The following is a 19277-nucleotide window of genomic DNA, read 5'->3' as shown; positions in this document are numbered from 1 at the left end:
CGAGTGTGCCCCCCTTGCTTGGGCAGGGCCCCAGCATTTGCAATGTTTACTTCTCCCTGCTCCTCCGCTGTGTAGTCTGGGCTGTCAAATCCTTCACTGGGACTGCCACTAAAAATTGATTGAACTAAAAGATGATGGTTAAGATGTAGCTATGCCCTGTCCTGCTGTCCGGGCTCTAGCTCCAGATGATCAATGGCTTCCATTTCTTATGGACGTCGACTCACAATGACATGCAGTGGTGGTTTATCATCAGCTTTCACATTTTTCCTACTCACAAACGTGTGACATTCTGGCGCACATTTTAAAATGTGCCCTCTCATGCCAATCAAATAGAATCGCCTACGGCCTGTGGCTTCTGTCTTTTGCACTCTAAAGTTACGTGTCAGATCATGATAGCCAGTGAGCACCATGTTTACATCGCTCCCTGTGATAAAAATTTGATTGAGATGAGTAACAGTGATGGAATCAACGGAAGTGCGATACAGCAAGACTTTATTCACAAAAAAATGTTTTCACTGTCTCAACACACAAATTAATTGAGGTTCAGCATCGCCTATGAGAATTGTGACGGAGGTTTTTCCCGTGAATAATAATTCCTAGATTTCTGCAATCAATAGCCTTTATGTCACTAATTGTATGCATCTCATTTCCTATTGCGGAGAGGCTGGACTGTATTACTGAGACAGAAATATCTATGAAGATTTAAAAATAACACCAAAAGTATATAGTTGTGTACGCCTCCAATGCATTTCCTTTTTCCCACTTTTTAGATTGCTGTGTAATCCATACTGAGAACACGGAGATTTTACATGTTTAAACTATGCTATATATACCTGCTATCCAGTGATAAAGTGCCCTTTGTCAACTTTGTACAATCTGGTTAAATCCATACTGGGCCTGAGAACATCTGAGTCTGCCTCCTGATCTATAGACATATATTTTTAATGTGTAAACTAGGCTACATATATACGTGTTATCCGGTGAAACTGTACCCTTTATCAACTTTCTACAATGTTGTTGAATCCATACTGGGCCTGAGAACGGCTGCCGAGCTGTTAAGCAAGCTAGAGCACCTGTGGTTTGGACACGTAATTTTTTCAGGAATGACGGTTAGGCCTAACTCCGGAATTGCGGTTGACCTGAACTTACTGGGAAATCATCGTTCGCGGGGAATAATCTGAAGCCCAGATCCCCATCACTAACGGAGTTCAGCAGGTTATCTGCACCTGTAAGTGACAAAAGCTGATCCTTTCAGTGTAGCGTGCATGCAGCCCCGGACATGTACGGGAATGCTAGACCTGTTATTGCTCGATCTAATGTGCCACAGCCTCGCGTATCCCTCTAGTAAGCTTGACGCGTACCGCGGGGCCATGCCGGAGTCTCGGTCGTTAACGGAATAAAGCTGAGAAATTGCTAGCACAACTACAAACAGACATACAACACCACACACAGAATCGACAAAGCTTGCAATCTGTCCATCTTCTCTGTAGCTTGTATGGTAGTGGTTTCCCGGGTGCAATCCAATTAAGCCACAGGCTCCACTCCTGGTGGTGCCCTTTTGGACATTCCTTTAAGGTTCAGCTTTGCAATCACACTGCCCCGGAAACCAACAACTTTGCCTTCATGGACGCTGTTTGGGGGTTCGTGGGAATAACGCCGCTCGATCAGCAGTCGGCATATGGGTCGCCCTCCCAGGGCTGTGGGGTAATCGGTACCGGGCCGGTGTCAGTGGGATGTGTTACAGCAGCGGTGACCCGGACGGTGGCTCTGGGCCCACGAAAACTAGGAGCCAGCCCTCCCCCCCACAACTGTAACCAAATAACCCCCATTTTTCAGTGCGTAACTAGTAATATGAAGTAAATTAAGGTTGACAAGCTTAAGTAATAAGAATTGATGCTTTTGGCATTCAAATGGGCACTGTAGGAGTGTTTCCTGTCCTCCTCTCACTGCCAACTTGTATTCCCCATTGACTTACATTGGGTTTCGTGTTTCGGGACGACCCCGACTTTTCCCTATAGTCGGCCAATCTTGCTCGACCCGACTTTTGGAAAAGTCGGGTTTCATGAAACGAAACTCGACCCTAAAAAACCAAAAGTCGCTCAACTCTAGTGAAGAGGATGGTCTAATATGACCCTTCTCCAATGCCTCCTTAATATAGGATCGCATAGCCTCATGCTCGGGTACAGATAAATTGAAAAGCCGACCCTTGGGGAATTTACACCCCGGGTTCAGCTCAATTGCACAGTCATAACTCCTATGAGGAGGCAAAGACGCAGACTCATTCTCACTAAATACATCATAAAAGTCAGCCAAATAGTCAGGAACATCATGCGACTGGGGAGAGGTGGAGAAAACAGGAGCATCACTAAGGGCACACCGACAACCCCAACTCACCACAGACAAAGATTTCCAATCCTGAACTGGATTATGAATTTGCAACCAGGGAAACCCCAGAACAATGGTATCATGCAAATTATGCAACACCAAAAATCTGCAATTTTCTTGATGGTCTGGGGCGACCCGCATTACCACCTGGGTCCAAAACTGAGGTTTATTCTTCACCAAAGGAGTAGCATCAATACCCCTCAAAGGGATAGGCGTCCGCAGAGGTGTCATAGGAAATCCACAATGTTTAGCAAAATCCAAATCCATCAGGTTAAGAGCTGCTCCTGAATCCACAAAAGCCTTGGCAGAAAATGTGGACAGGGAGCAGATCAGAGTAATTGCCAGAAGAAACTTGGGTTGAACACCACCCACAGAAAACATGTGTGCACAACGTTTCTCTCGTTTAGGGCAGACAGAAATAATATGCGAGGCATCTCCACAAAAAAAACACAGCTTATTACGCCTTCTGAACTCCTGACATTGCGCCCTAGACAAAACTCTATCACATTGCATAGGTTAAGACATTTGTTCAACAGGTGGCAACATCTCTCGTGTAGTTTTGCGTTCACGTAAACACCGATCCACCTGAATGGCTAATGACATAGAATCGTCAAGACCAGAGGGAACAAGAAATCCCACCATAGTATCTTTTACAGTTTCTGACAAACCCTTCCGAAAGAGGGCTGCCAAGGCACCATCATTCCAGGTAGTAAGGACCGCCCACTTTCGGAATTTTTGACAGTACAACTCTGCCGAATCCCGACCCTGGCTTAATGCCAACAGGGTCTTTTCAGCCTGATCAATAGCATTAGGTTCATCATACAACAACCCCAAGGCTTGAAAAAATGCGTTCACATTATTCAGAATAGGATCATCAGGTTTCAAAGAAAACGCCCAATCCTGGGGATCGCCGCGCAGCAAAGAGATGACAATTTTAACCTGCTGCGTGGAGTTCCCCGACGAGTTAGGCTTCAAGGCAAAAAATAATTTACAATTATGCTTGAAATTCAAGAATTTAGACCGATCCCCCAAAAATACCTCAGGAGTAGGAATCTTTGGTTGAGCAGCATGTGAATGAGCAAGATAGGCGGAAATTCCCCGCACTTCAGCAGCAAGCTGCTCCACACGATCAGACAATTGCTTCATCTCCATTGAGAAAAAAATTCCTCCTACGGCCTCAGAGATATAGAGGAAAAAATATGCACACAAAAAAAAAAAAAATTCTAACACACTTTTTTTTCTTTCCTTTTTTTTTTTTTCCTTACAATTCTCTCCTGCTATTGAGTACCCTAGGATCTGCGGTACGGCTGGTGATTCTGTTATGATGAGTCACCGAAGGAGGAAAAAACAAAATACCAGCTCGTCCCGAAAAACCAGAGAGGTTGGCAGTTATCGGATTGCAGACCCCTGAACCTATCCACAACAACTAGCAGTAGCCGTGGGGGGTTCCTACGGTGCCCTAGACCCCTCGATCACAGCCGGAGAACTATATAGCCTAAAGACAGAAAGGGGAAAAACTAAACTGCCCCAGAGCAGACCCCAAAGCAATAGGCAGCCCCCAACATATAATGACGGTGAAGCAAGATGAAAACACTAACACAGATAGAAAGATAGGTTGAGCAAATGATGGGGCCCAAGCTAACTACATAGGACAGGATAGGAAAGCTGCTGTCTGCCATCCGCAAAAACCCTATGAAAATGAGCCAACCGACTGATAGGAAAAACAGGCCCTGAAGTCGCTAGGCTTCAAAAGACTATATCAGCACTCAGGTATATTCTGAAGACAGAGCAAAATATCAACAGATCAGAGACAAAAATGGAGTTCAGCTCACCCCCGGCCGGGGATGGCAGAACTCCCAAAAAACAAGGCAAAACAAAAACAAAACTGAAGAGTACAAAGCAGAGCAGAAAAACTTAGCTTTGAGATGCAGGAATCAGACTGGTCTCCAAGAATCCAGCAGGAAAATCACCAGCCAGGAAGAAGGGCGTCGGCAGCCTTATATCCAGTCCTCAATTCCAGCCACCCAGTCATCATCTAGCTGCCCATGTGTTTGGTAATCAGCCTCACTACCTTCCTTCACCAGAGGAGGGAGGTCATCAGACCTCAATGGTGAAGGGAAAAATGAACTCACAACAGTGGAGCAAAAGATGTAGCAGTGCTGAGAAGGTGATGCAGGGAGAATTCAAAGGACACCACAGAGTGCAGTTTCTTTTACCCTTTATTGTGCTTTTTAGGTACAGTCCAGGACTCAGATTACTGATGGTACCGGAGTTAGTCAGCCTGGAAGCAACTTGGGAATCTCTCTATGCAGATGGGTTGTGAGGCCTCCTTTCTAGTGCTATTCTTAAGTACTTGCGGTTCGTAACTCCACACAAGTTCCTCTATCTGTCTGTTACTTAGAACTCCACTCTCATGACAGGCAGCTGTAGCCCTCTCTCTCTTGCTCACACAGGTTGCTGCTGTGTCATCAAGTCTCAGTTGGGAACACAGCATTTACAGCCTCTCATTCCTCTGCTTTCTGCTGTGGGACCTTTAGTATCCACACAGCCTCGAACTCCGGCATCCGGTCAATGCTCTTCAGTTTAGAGGTGAGCTCTGCTCCAGCTCCAGTCCCCAGCTCGTCTCCACATGTCCACACTCTTCCCTCTCTCTGCACCAACTAACTTCTTTCCTCCCGACCACAGAGAGACGCTCCCCAGCAGTTAGGTTCAGAGCTCCCTCTGCTGGCCTGGAGTAGGAACTGTGCTGTGTGCTGGAACTAACTGATAGAGAGACCGTTTCATTGCTTCCAAGCATGACATCACACTCCCTAGGAGGGAGGTAATGCCACTGTGGCAACCGTACTCCTGAGGGCACCACAAATGGTCAGATAGAGAGGACCAATCAGTATCTGGAACAAATCTTGTGATGTCTGACCACAGCTTGGCAGGACGATTGGTGTTCCTCTTTGCCTGTGGCTGAATTTGCTTTTAATAATCGCATTAATCAGTCCACAGGCACCTCCCCTTTCTTCTGTAATTATGAGTTTCACCCTTATTTTGGGTAACTTTCCCGGCTGGATTCAAGATGTCATGGGACTGATCTGGGTGTTCAACGTTGGGGCAGGTGTGGCAGGATGTTCAGAGGAACATTGAGGAGGCTCAGGAGAGGTATAAATTCTTTGCCAACAAGAGAAATCTGTGGGGCCGGTATTCAGGGTTGGGGATAAGATATGGTTGTCCACCAGGATTATTAAGCTTAAAGTTCCTTCTCCGAAGTTGGGGCCCAAGTTCATTGGCCCTTATGAGATTGTGGAGGTAGTCAATCCAGTGGCCTTCCGTTTGCACCTTCCCCATCTCTACGGATCCCCAACGTGTTCCATAAAGCTCTTTTGAAGCCATTGAGGCCATCCTCTGGGGAGTCTCCATGCTCTCCGTCACCTATTTCTGTGGATGGCCAGAATGAGTATGAGGTAGAACGGATTATGGACTCTTGCATGGTCTGTCAATCACTCCAATATCTGGTCCATTGGAAGGGTTATAGTCCTGAGGATCGGTCATGGGTGCCGGCACGTTCAGTCCATGTGGATTGGTTGGTCTGGGCCGCTCATGCTCGTTATCCAGGGAAACCTAGGGGTCATGTGGCCCCCCCATTAAGAGGGGGGCTACTGTCATGATCCAGTCTGAGGTTTGGTTTCTGCTCTCCTCTCCCTGGACTGGTCATGTGGGGGTTAATTACCTCTGCCTCATTTTGGATCTATTTTTGCTATTTCAGTTCGCTGTGGCCTGCAGGCGACGTCAGCGATAGTTCATGCTTCCAGGCTAGAGCAGCTGACCCATATACCCTAGTGATCCTTCTGCCTCTGACTTTCTGTATTTGTGTCTGACCCTTTCCCTATCCCTCACTTTGTGTGCATTTCATGGTTTCACTACAGTGTATGACTCCGCTTGAATTCTGAACCCTGCTTCCTGTTTTTCTGTTTCTGATACCATGTTACCGACCAGCTTATGACTCACTGGCTTGTACCCTGACTCCCCTTTCCGTCTCACATCTTGGATACTGCATTCCTGTCAGGCACTGACTTCTGGCTTGTCTCTGACTACGTGCATTGCTGTGACCTCTGGTACTTCGTCTTCCTGTTTGTTGCTGACCTGGACTGTCTGACTACTCTGCCGCCTCCTAGTGGTGGCCTGCATGCCTGCACTGTGGTGCTACACGGTGAGTGCAACCCTTTTTCCCTTACCAGTGCCCCCTGGTGGGCACTGCACACAACTGCTCTGCAGTTGCATTACAGTATATTTCAATATTTGGATTTTCTTCTGCAGGTCATATTAAAGGAGACATCTTAATTGACCTCAGTCTTGGTTCTATAGTTTATCATTTATATGCGGCCTGCGACTTTTTCAAGCACATCATAGTTCTGAAGTCTAGAGACAGATGCATCATTGAGCTGAAAAGATGGGCGGACTCACGTACAGGAGCTTTTGATTGGAGCCATATCACAAAACTTCATGGTGACACAGAAGAAAGCAGGTAAGATATTTGTCTAAAAATTAGAAGAATTCCACTGTCATTGTTTCTACAGTACAAAAGATATCACTGCAGTCTTGGTGTAATATCGTGTGTCTTCTGTTTACCTTATTTTGCAATCATAGCCTATTCAAAATGAAATTTAAAATGTCAGTAGTAAAGTCTACATTTGTCCACTCAGATCAAAATTCGCAATCTTGTAGCCTTATAATAATTGGCACTGTTTGGAAAGCACAGTAAGGTTCTAGTCATATCACATTTGGATTGGAGGTATAAAATGGGAGAATACAAACCACAGCTCTTATGTACAACTAGATGTGTGCCCGATGCTATTGCATCGGGAGGGCAGTAACATCACGATGGGGGCAGCTTTGTGGCGCTGGGGGTGGCAGCCCACCCACTTCCGTGCAGTCACAACCGGCAGGAAAGACGGTGTTTTGCAGCCTGTGCTGGAGATGGTGTGCGGCGCCACCAGAGGGTGACCGCACCCAATCTCCAGCACAGGCCTCAAGCTGCAGTCTTTCCTGCCGGCTGTGACTGCACGGAGGTAGATGGGCAGGCAGCGGCAGGATCCGGCGTGTGTAGTCAGGCGGTCCTGGCGGGGGTCCGGCGGCGGCATCCCTCTCATTACTCCCCACTCGTTACACCCCTCTCACAGCCGGCAGGAAAGATGGTGTTTTGCAGCCTGTGCTGGAGATGGTGTGCAGCGCCACCAGAGGGTGGCCATACCCAATCTCCAGCACAGGCATCAAGCCGCAGTCTTTCCTGCCAGCTGTGACTGCACGGAGGTGGGTGGGCAGGGAGCGGCGGGATCCAGCGCGTGTAGTCAGGCGGTGGGTCCTGGCGGGGGTCTAGCGGCGGCATCCCTCTCATTTCTCCCCCCTCATTACACCCCTCTCACAGCCAGCAAAAAAGACGGTGTTTTGCGGTCTGTGCTGGAGATGGTGTGCGGCGCCACCAGAGTGTGTCCACACCCAATCTCCAGCACAGGCCTCAAGCCGTGGTCTTTTCTGCCAGCTATAATTGCACGGAGGTGGGTGGGCAGGCTGCGGCGGGATCCGGCAGGTGTAGTCAGATGGTGGGTCCTGACAGGGGTCCGGCAGCAGCATCCCTCTCATTACTCCCCCCTCATTACACCCTCTCATTACACCCCCTCATTACACCCTCTCATTGTACCCCCTTCATTACACCCCTCTCGTTATACCCCCTCGTTACACCCCTTTCACAGCCTCGTGATCGCAGCGGCGGTCTGCATCCAAGCGGCAGCTGTGATCTGAGCGGCGGCTGTGATCCAATCAGCGGTCGGGATCCCAGCGGCGCTCGGGATCGCAGCAGTGTTCAGGATCGCAGCGGCAGCCTGGATCCGAGCAGCAGCTGGGATCCCACGGCTGTTGGGATCACAGTGGTGGCCTGGATCTGAGCGGCAGCTGGGATCACAGCGGCATTCGGGATCGCAGCTGTGTCCTGGATCCGAGCGGCATCACTTGGGTGCTCCAAAATGGCGGTTGGCATACTTCCGGTGCGGCGTGGTGGATTGTGGGATTCGGGAACATCCAGACCGAAGTGGATGACGGACAATTTAAGGCAATTAAATATATATATATATATAGATGGGTGACATAATTGTTGAACACAGCACCAATTTTCTAAGTAAATCTATTTCTAAAGGTGCTATTGACACAAAATTCTCACTAGATGTCGGTAACAACTCATTCTATGCACACAGGCAAATAAATCACCCTTAGATGTCATAAATTATGTTTAATAATGAGAGCTGACACAGGGAAAAATCATTCAACGTAAATTTAATTAAGGCTTTGCAGAAAAGTCTTGGTGATAACAGCTTCAAGATGCCTCCTGTATGTAGAAACTAGTCGCAGGCATTTCTCAGGTGGGATTTTGGCCCATTCTTTCAAAGACTCTTCACATTCTGTAGCTTCCAAGGGTTCCTTCTTTGTACTCTCAGCTTTAGTTCCATCCGGACAGTTTCTATTTTCTCTGAAACCAGTTGAGAGTTTCCTTGACAGTGTGTTTGGGATCATTGTCTTGCTGAAATGTCCACCCTGATTTCATTTTCATCATCCAGGTAGATGGCAGCAGATTTTTTTTTAAGAATGTCTCAATACATTTGTCCATTTATCCTTCCTTCAATCATATGAAGTTTGCCAGCACCGTATGTTGAAAAACAGCTCCACACCATGATGTTTAAACCTTCAAACTTCTCTGTTGGTAAGGTGTTTTGGGGGGTAATATGTAGTGCATCTTTTAGCCACTAAATATGGTGTGTATCATGGCTTACAAAGAGTTCAATTTTGGTCTCATCTGACCAAACTATATTCTCCCAGTATTTCACAGGCTTGTTTAAATGTCGCTGAGTAAATTTTAAACATGCTCGGAAATGTTTTTTGTTCCGCAATGGAGTATTGCATGTTGAGCGTGCATACAGGCCATGGAGGTTAACTGCATTACTAGTAGTTTTCTTTGAAACAATTGTACATGCTGTTCCAGGTCTTTCTGTCGCTTTCCACACGTGGTTTTTGGCTCTCATACAATTCCTCTGATAATTATTTTCACTCCTCTGAAATCTTGTGGAGAGCACCTGGTCATGGCTGGTTTATGGTGAAATGTTGTTCTTTCCACTTTTGGAATATGTCCTCAGCAGTGCTAACTGGGACCTTCAGTAGTTTAGAAATTCTTCTGTAACAAATGTCATCATTTTTTCACAACAACAAGGTTGCAAAGGTCTTGAGACAGCTAACTGGTTTTATCCATCATGAGATGTTTCTAGTGTGGCACCTTGGTAAGGAGACACATTTTTAAAGGCCATCAGCTGAACCAGCTGACATTATTTTTTACTAAGTGGCAGGATTGCTTTCTAATTACTATCTATTTCAGCTGGTGTCATGACTTTCCATGGCTTTTTGCATCTCTCATTCTTCCTGGGTTCAATACTTTTTCCCTGTCTCATTTGTCATTATTACGCATAGCTTTATTTATGGACATTTAAGGTTTGATTTCATTGCCTGTGTGGATTAAATTGGTTGTTACCGACATCTGGTGAGAATTTCATGTCAATAACACCATTAAAAACATATGTATCATGAAGTGACTGCCTGGCCCTGTGTGACACGACCCAGTAAGCGGTCGGTCAATAACAGCAGACAAACAAGGGAACACCGGGGACACAAGTACAACGGTGGGCCCTGCGATAGGGAACAGGGAAATGGACACCTCCTGCACACTCCTGAGGCTATGCCTTGGTCTAGCCTGACGTCCCTATACGGTTTCTTTCAAACCGTCGCTGAGCAGGATACCTTAGGCCTGTTTCACACTTGCTTTTTTTTGCAGCGCGTTTTTCCCGCAAAAAAAGCATTGAAAAACGCATACAAAAGCATACAACTGCTGCGTTTTTTTCAAGCATTTTTATGAGCATGCATGAAAAAAACGCAGCGTTTTTATGCGTTTGTATGCGTTTTTAGTGCGTTTTTACCGCGTTTGCGGTTTTTTCCAACATTAGGTGGCCCCTCACACTAACCCAAACCATGACTTTACTAACCCTAACCCTGACCCTAACCCTAACCCTAACCCTGACCCTAACCCTAACCCTTAACCAAACCATACTTAACCCTAACACTGACCCTAACCCTTAACCAAACCATACTTAACCCTAACCCAAACCCTAACTAACCTTAACCCTAACCCTAACCCTGACCCTAACCCTAACCCTTAACCAAACCATACTTAACCCTAACCCTGACCCTAACCCTTAACCAAACCATACTTAACCCTAACTCAAACCCTAACTAACCTTAACCCTAACCCTAACCCTGACCCTAACCCTAACCCTAACCCTAACCCTAACCCTAACCCTGACCCTAACCCTTAACCAAACCATACTTAACCCTAACCCTGACCCTAACCCTAACCCTGACCCTAACCCTTAACCAAACCATACTTAACCCTAACCCTGACCCTAACCCTGACCCTAACCCTAACCCTAACCCTAACCCTGACCCTAACCCTTAACCAAACCATACTTAACCCTAACCCTGACCCTAACCCTGACCCTAACCCTAACCCTAACCCTGACCCTAACCCTTAACCAAACCATACTTAACCCTAACCCTAACCCTAACCCTTAACCAAACCATACTTAACCCTAACCCTAACCCTGACCCTAACCCTATCCCTAACCCTAACCCTGACCCTAACCCTTAACCAAACCATACTTAACCCTAACCCAAACCCTAACTAACCTTAACCCTATCCCTAACCCTGACCCTAACCCTAACCCTAACCCTAACCCTGACCCTAACCCTTAACCAAACCATACTTAACCCTAACCCTGACCCTAACCCTAACCCTGACCCTAACCCTTAACCAAACCATACTTAACCCTAACCCTGACCCTAACCCTGACCCTAACCCTAACCCTAACCCTAACCCTGACCCTAACCCTTAACCAAACCATACTTAACCCTAACCCTGACCCTAACCCTGACCCTAACCCTAACCCTAACCCTGACCCTAACCCTTAACCAAACCATACTTAACCCTAACCCTAACCCTGACCCTAACCCTTAACCAAACCATACTTAACCCTAACCCTAACCCTGACCCTAACCCTAACCCTAACCCTGACCCTAACCCTAACCCTAACCCTGACCCTAACCCTTAACCAAACCATACTTAACCCTAACCCTGACCCTAACCCTAACCCTAACCCTAACCCTAACCCTAACCCTTAACCAAACCATACTTAATCCTAACCCTGACCCTAACCCTGACCCTAACCCTAACCCTAACCCTGACCCTAACCCTTAACCAAACCATACTTAACCCTAACCCTGACCCTAACCCTGACCCTAACCCTAACCCTGACCCTAACCCTTAACCAAACCATACTTAACCCTAACCCTGACCCTAACCCTAACCCTGACCCTAACCCTAACCCTAAACCCCCTTAACTAATCCTAACTCTAACCCAAACCCCTAAATTCCATGGTTAACAAAAAAAAACGCATGTGCAAAAAAACGCATACATAAGCATGCCAATGCGCACATATGCGCACCCATAGACTTATATTGGGTGTCTTGCTGTAAAAAAACGCATTGCGCGCGCATGCGTTTTTTTGAGGCAAATCGGACGCACACAAAATGCAACAAGTTGCATTTTGTGCGCCCGAGCGCATACCGCAAAAAAACGCATGCGCGGTAAAACGCGTACAAACGCATGTGTATGCGCACATAAGCGCATCCCAGGCAAAGTATAGGAAAAAAAAACGCATGCGCTATTTAGCGCTAAATTACCGTGAAAAAAACGCAAATGTGAAACCAGCCTTAGCCCTCACTTGCCCTGCACCCATCCCTCAATAGGGAATTGGTAAGTGCAGACACTGGTCCCACCACTGCACTAATATAACACCAAGGAAAGATAACAGACAAGGTAATACAAACAACACTTAGCTTTTCTCTGCTGAAATGCACCGCACAGCAGAGTAAGACACCAGATCAGCATTCAGCTGAAGCACCACTGCACTCAGCCAGCTCCTGTCTTCACCACGGTTGGTATCCAAAAGGAAGTGTATCACCAACACCAGCTGATGCCTCAGGTGAACTTTTAAAGGAAGGTGGGAGTGGTCACCACCTGCCTCAGCAAATTCACCAGCCATGTAGTTACACCAGAGGCCACCGGGGGAAAAAACTGATATTAACCCCCGATGGCCTGAAAGGAAAAAAGTTTTAATGTGAGAATGCAGATCTGACACAGATCAAAAAATGGATTGAATTGGTGACATGTTCAATATTTATTTCACCCACTGTATATCTCCAACATATTTTGCTGTTTAGCCATTGCAATGAACCTGCACCCCCACCTTCCCGACTGATGTCACTAATACGTTGGAGGTATCTCATGGTTTCCCCACTTGCACTAATGTGATGTTCCACACCCCTCTGGGGACACCTAAAGTCAGCTTGGCACAGTTTTATACAGATACCCCCTGTCCACACGGGACCAGAGGAATGAGAAAATGTGGCCCCCGCAGCTCCTGATGTAGCACAACACCCACTCACAACCCTGACAGGCTGAGAGGCCCCTTTCACTTGCACCAGTGAAATAGAGCCTTATGAGTCCAGTAGGACTGTCACCAGTTCCTTGTTAGATATAAGCTCAGTCTGTTAACAGGATTGTATCGGTAGAGAAACAAGCCCCGATATAATGTGAAGTTAAAACCGAGAATACGGACGTGTGGAGTCATGGATCGAGATAACAGAGCAGCCCAAGATTAAATTACATATTTAATTCTATAAGGACACACAAGACAAAACACTATATACACGATGGTTATACTGTACATATACAATAGTCAGATATGTAAACACAGGAGGTAGTACAAAAAGTATAAGCAGAAAAAACATGTCAGTTACCGGTTTCATGTTCGACCATGTGCTGAACCGCATGGGAAGTGGGGTGGCTGCCGTTTCCAGTTCCTTCCAGCACGTTACTCGGTGTCGTTCCCTTTAGAAGTGAACATTAAGCATGACACAGAGAGAGATAGAGAACATTGTCTTACACAAACGTTTACATGGTCACACTCTTTTCCACCTCCTGGGATGGTGCTAATTCCCTCATTGGGTTTTGTGGCTAAAACGCCATAATCTATGAAGGATCATAACTTCCCAAAGGAAGGTCATGGGAGAGGTGGTTCTGGCGCCATCAGATCCAGCTGGACCCCCATTACACTTGGAGACCAAACACAGCTCTGCTCTCTGACTTCTACTAGCCATTCTATGTATCCCCACCCTCGGGTGCTAGAATCGATCGACACTCTGGAAGGTGGTCGGCCTGTTCCCGAGATCTCGGAAATGTAACCGGAGAACAGCTAGAATGTTCGATCACTCCATATTCTCCTTAAATCTCCTTATGAAATGCTATCTGGCTGGATGAACCAGTTACACAGGATGATCCTCTGTGGATAATAGCTAGGCTAGTGGGGGAGTGAGTTTTCACTGTGGAGCTTGTGAAGCTGGACCACCGGCTGAGTCAGGTGTCATGTTACAGCTACACATGCTGAAGGAGGATTGTAATCTACAATTAAACCCCCATATCATATTCTTCATAGCTATATAGTGGCAAATAATCGACATTGACCAAAGAGCAAAAAAACCACATCACAGTAAAAAGTCTTTTTTGCAGTTGCCATTTGAATAGGAAAGCGCTATTTGCTGCACATTTCTATTTAAAAAGAACGATAAAACACTATATATGGACTCAGTTAGATGAATGAATTCAAAACATTTATGTCCAAACACTGTGTGATAATATAATAATCTTAGTGGAGTCCAGTATTTCCCCAACTAGAAGTCAGTGATTCAACACTAACCATTGAGCTGTAATGTCATCCTGTTGAATATTGCCTGGGGACAATCATTTTCATCATTTTTCCAATTTCTTCCAGTAATCTGTTACAGGACAAAGAAGAAAAAGTGAGATCAGCCCTTCAACATGTTGTGAAATGTAACCTCGAAAAAGAAAATATGTTGGATCCCATCGTCTTACCACTAGCAGATTGTATCATCAGCACTTTCCTCCTAGATGTTATCAGCAAAGATCAGAATGATTACATGAGATATCTCAGGAAGTTCGCAAGATTGTTGAAACCTGGAGGACACATTATATTAATTGGCTGTTTACAAATTACATATTACACAGTCGGGAAACACAAATTTCATGCTGTAACGTATGATGAGGAATTTGCCAGGAAAGCTCTAGTTGGAGAAGGTTTTATCATTGACCGCTGTAAGATTAAAAAGAGAACGGATGTGAATGACCACATTGATTATAAAGCCATTATATTCATTGCGGCTCACAAAGAGGAGTAGGTCTGAGATGACAAGTTTAGTCTCCATGTCAGTTTTATATGTAAAGCTTAAATCCTACTAATATCCTAAATCTGAGTGTAGTAAATCATACAAGTCTATAAAAATATAATTATTTATTATAAAAAATGTTGACACATAAAGTATCTCAAGGAAAAATCAAATATAAGGTGAAAAAACTGATGAACATCTATTCACTTGCATGTCATCCATAAAAGTGATGGATCTTTAATATAAGTCAATAAAGTCATTGTAAGGCGACTGACGAAAGGCAAACATTCTTTCACTAACTCTAAGTTTTACAAAAATTGATTTATTTTGATTTATTATAAGCAATGATCACTTTGAGTGCAATGTACCACATGTTAAATACAAGCAACAAAAATCAGAACAGATCAAATAGATTTTTGACAGATATCTTGTCATGGGTGTACTGCGACACAGAGGAGCCAGAAGACCACAGCGTCTGATTTCTCCTACTCTTGCACTGGTTAGTAGCTCTTCACCTTCATATTTAATGCTGTAAATTTCTTTTAGCAGTGCAGGGTTAATTTGCTCAGTTGAGAGCTCCTGGAAGCTTTCCTGCATTAAGGCTCTCAGCTGTGCACTGTTAGCCACTCCCATTTCCTATATACTCTGGATCCTGGCTAGCACTTATTGTCAGAGGATAGCTCATGCTGCATGACTGGAGGTTGCAGAATGGTTGTTATTGGAGAAGGCTAGTGATGAGCGAATGTGCTTGCCACTACTCGTTACTCGTCCAAGTATTACTGTACTCGGTGTACTCGGTGAGCACCGAGTATTTCCGGGATTACTCAGCGGGAACTCGGTTCTCCACCCTGCATTTTTGGGGGTCTTTAGAGACCCAAGCACCATGCAGGGATTGTCTGCCAGGCCCTGTAACACCGCAGCCATCTTTGTTATGGTCTTGCAGTGATTGGCTGGCCGCACAGCATCATCAGGGGTATAAGAGACCGGACGCCACCCTGCTCGTCACAGTCACCTCCGGTTTCAGACAGAGTAGGGAGAGCTGCTGCCAAGATAGGGTCAGATTTGGGGATTTCTTTATCAGTGTGGGGTCTACCATCCTAAACTACTCAAATCCAGCTAAACCTACAGTCCTTCTAAGGACTAATTCCGGAGTATATAGGTTTCAGTGTAAGGTAGGCAGGGGAGTGTACGTCGCTCTATATATATGAGTGCAAGGCTTGCAGGCACTGTATGTGTGTGTATATAGATATCATTGCATATATCAAGAGGTCCATTTTATTACTGTCTGCTGCTGCTACCTATAGCAAATATTGACCGTATATACGTAGCCCTAGGTATATGCCAAGCAATCTAGAGCCCTTTTTTTCTCCATTTGCTTTTTGACACTGCACAGTACAGCCAGATCATTTTCCTAGCACACCATGAAATTCCAGCAATTTTAAAAGGGGTCCCAAAAATCACTTTTGAGTGTGCAGAAAAATCTTTCATTTTTTTCAAAAATACATACAAGCCACATATTTTACAGTGTGCTATATCTGTGACACGCCTCTTACATCCGTGGGCTAAAAATTTGGGCACTTTAGGCCGGTATTCCATCTTTTGGCTGTCTGTCACTCTAGTTATATACAGCACTATTTTGCATTGACAAAAAAAAACACTGGCCACATATTTGGCAGTGTGGTATCTCCTTGCTCCAAGTTTGGGCATTTTAGGCTGGTATTCCATTTTTTTTTGCTGTCTGTCACTCTAGTTATACACAGCACTATTTTGCCTTTTTAAAACAAAACAGGCCACATATTTGGCAGTGTGGTTTCTCTGTGCCAGGCCTAATATATGTGCGTGCTCCAAGTTTGGGCATTTTAGGCCGGTATTCGAGTTTTTTCCTTCCTGTCACTCAGGCACAGACTAATTTTTATTCAAGAACCTTTTTGTATTTACATTTAACCTACAGAGTTGTTCATTGATTCTTTCATGTTACTGCTCATATTTTTTTGTGCAGCTCCAGGTGTACCCCATTTTATCAACCCTTATGGTATACTTTGGTTTCTTATAGTCACATGGGCGACGTGCAATATTGCTTCTTTTTTGCAAAACTTGGTGGCAACAAACAATGGCATATTATTGTTATCTACTAAGGCATGTTGTCTTTGGCATAGACTAATTTGCATGTATAACCTTTTTTGTATTCACATTTAACCTACAGGGTTGCTTATTGACTGTCACTGATTATTTTCTTGCCGCAGCTTATCCCCCTCTTTTTGGAGGCCTTCTTGCCCTGTCCTTTTAATTTGTTCATCTTTTAAAATATATTTAATAAAGAATTATGATTTTAAATAAATTTTTTGCTATCTTCACTTTTTTCCACATGACATATACTATTGTGGAATTTGTTGAGTTAAGTAGCGTGTGTGGCCTCCACGTGCCTGTATGACCTCCCTAAGACACCTGGGCATGCGCCTGATGAGTCGGCGGATGTTGTCCTGAGGGATCTCCTCCCAGACCTGGACTAAAGCATCCGCCAACTCCTGGACAGTCTGTGGTGCAACGTGACGTTGGTGGATGGAGCGAGACATGATTTCCCAGATGTGTTAAATCGGATTCAGGTCTGGGGAATAGCTTCAATGCCTTCATCTTGCAGGAACTGCTGACACACTCCAGCCACATGAGTTCTAGCATTGTCCTGCATTAGAAGGAACCCAGGGCCAACCCCACCAGCACATGGTCTCACCAGGGGTGAAACTAGCCTCTCTGCTGCCTGAGGCAAACAGTAAAATGACGCCCCCCCCCTGCACACAAAGTAAATATTTATACTGTATCTATATTGTAAAGCTGAATACAATAGTGGACATTTTGATTTAGATAAATAGAAAAAAATAAAGTGTCCAAACACAAGGATGTCAGCGTCATCACACGCACATACAAGAACAACACAGAAGTATCCAGAACAAGGGTCATTAATGGCAATGGTAGGCCTGGGCTATTCAATATTCACTATAGGATAATCACTTTCATCATTATTTTGCATTTCTTTGAGTGACCAATTGGAAGACAAAGAAGGAAAAGTGCGATCAGCCCTTCAACATGTTATGAAATGTGACCTCGAGAAAGAAGACATGATGGATCTGATCATCTTACCACCAGCCAATTGTGTCATCAGCGTTGGCCTCCTAGAACTTATTAGTAAAGTTTAGGATGATTACATCAGATATCTCAGGAAACCAATACCAGAAACCAATGCAAGTCAATGAGACAGAAATATCGGAATTAAAATAAACCCTTACTTTCCTTGTAGGTTAATTCTACATGAAGGAAAACAACTAAGAATAATGTAGAATGTATTGGGGGAGGTGGAGGAGACCTTAAAGGCATAGAGGTTTAGCCCAATCAAATGGAATAGCAGGAATATTTTTTTTTTAAGACGTTCGGAGTTACAAAGATATTGACTATGTTAACCTTTTTTATATTTTGTCAGATATGCATGTTTCACTACTTCCATGCTCTTCACCTTCTTTTTTACTTCTCCCACACTTTCTCCTTCATGATCCTCAGCAGCAGCACCTTTTTCATCAACTTCTTCTTCTCCTTATTCAACTTCTTCTTCATCACCCTCTTCCTGTTATTCTTTTTTTTTACATTCTTCATATTCTTCTTATTCAGCTATTATTCTTCTTCATATTCTACTTCTTCATCTTCTTCCTATTCTTCTTCTTCATCATGTTCTTATTTGTGACAGGCATTCCTGTAGTTGTTATCTATAAAAGTTTGAAGATTACACCTTCCGTTCTGCCTGTCACAAAAGATTTGCAACAGGATTTGTCTGCATTCAGTTTGGCCTGCAGCAGCAGGCATTTTCCAGGGGCACCACGAGGAGGAACAGACTCGCCCCCATACACTGCTTAGTCTTCTTCTGCTTATAATTTAGATAATATCTTTTGCTCTGATTTTTAGTCTAATGCTTAATGTTCTTCTGCTTTTTGTTCTTCTGCTTCTTGGTCTTCTGTCTCTTGTTGTTCTGTATCTTAATGGTTGTCTTCATGTTCTTTGTCCTCTTGGTCAACTTCTTCAGGGTCATCTTTTTGGTCTTCTTTGGGGTGATTTTCAGGGTCGTCGTCTTCAGGGTCGTCTTTGGGGTCGTCTTCTTCTTTGGGGTAGTCTTCAGGGTCATCGTCTTCAGGGTCATCGTCTTCAGGTTCGTCATTTTCTTCAGGGTGGTCTTCAGGGTCGTCGTCAGGGAGATCCAGAGTGATTACCAAAAACCATTTCAAAAAGCTTGAACTTGGAAATATAGCAGAAGGTACAAGAAGGCTGAGGAACTGCCAAGAACCAGCTGACGGTACTGGAACCCAGATGGGTAGCAGAAGGAACAAGAGCCAATGGCACTACCGAGGACCAGCTGATGGTACTGGAACCCGGTAACTAAGCAGGAGGTACCTGTGCTAGAAAGCACTACCAAGGACCAGCAGACGTTGCTGGAACTCGGATACCGAAAAGGAGGCACCTAAGCCAAAGG

The 19277-nt window shown here is 44.9% G+C and overlaps 1 protein-coding gene across 1 annotated transcript in view; it reads left to right on the top strand.

Annotated features, from left to right (window-relative positions):
• The window catches only part of LOC141097712 (indolethylamine N-methyltransferase-like), a 37761-nt gene extending 20656 nt beyond the window's left edge, over window positions 1-17105 (top strand). The window contains exons 2-3 of the mRNA XM_073585088.1: window positions 6691-6898; window positions 14356-17105. Of these exons, the coding sequence (XP_073441189.1) occupies window positions 6691-6898; window positions 14356-14779 (632 nt within the window). The 3' untranslated portion in view covers window positions 14780-17105. The remainder of the gene's footprint in view (window positions 1-6690; window positions 6899-14355) is intronic.
• Window positions 17106-19277: the final 2172 nt, after the last annotated feature.

Source organism: Dendrobates tinctorius, unplaced genomic scaffold (assembly GCF_039654945.1).
Source record: "Dendrobates tinctorius isolate UK_male_01 unplaced genomic scaffold, ASM3965494v1 ptg000086l, whole genome shotgun sequence".
In the NCBI taxonomy this organism is placed as follows: Eukaryota; Metazoa; Chordata; class Amphibia; order Anura; family Dendrobatidae; genus Dendrobates; species Dendrobates tinctorius.
Note: the sequence above shows the minus strand (reverse complement) of the source record. Positions and strands in the feature narration are given on the sequence as shown.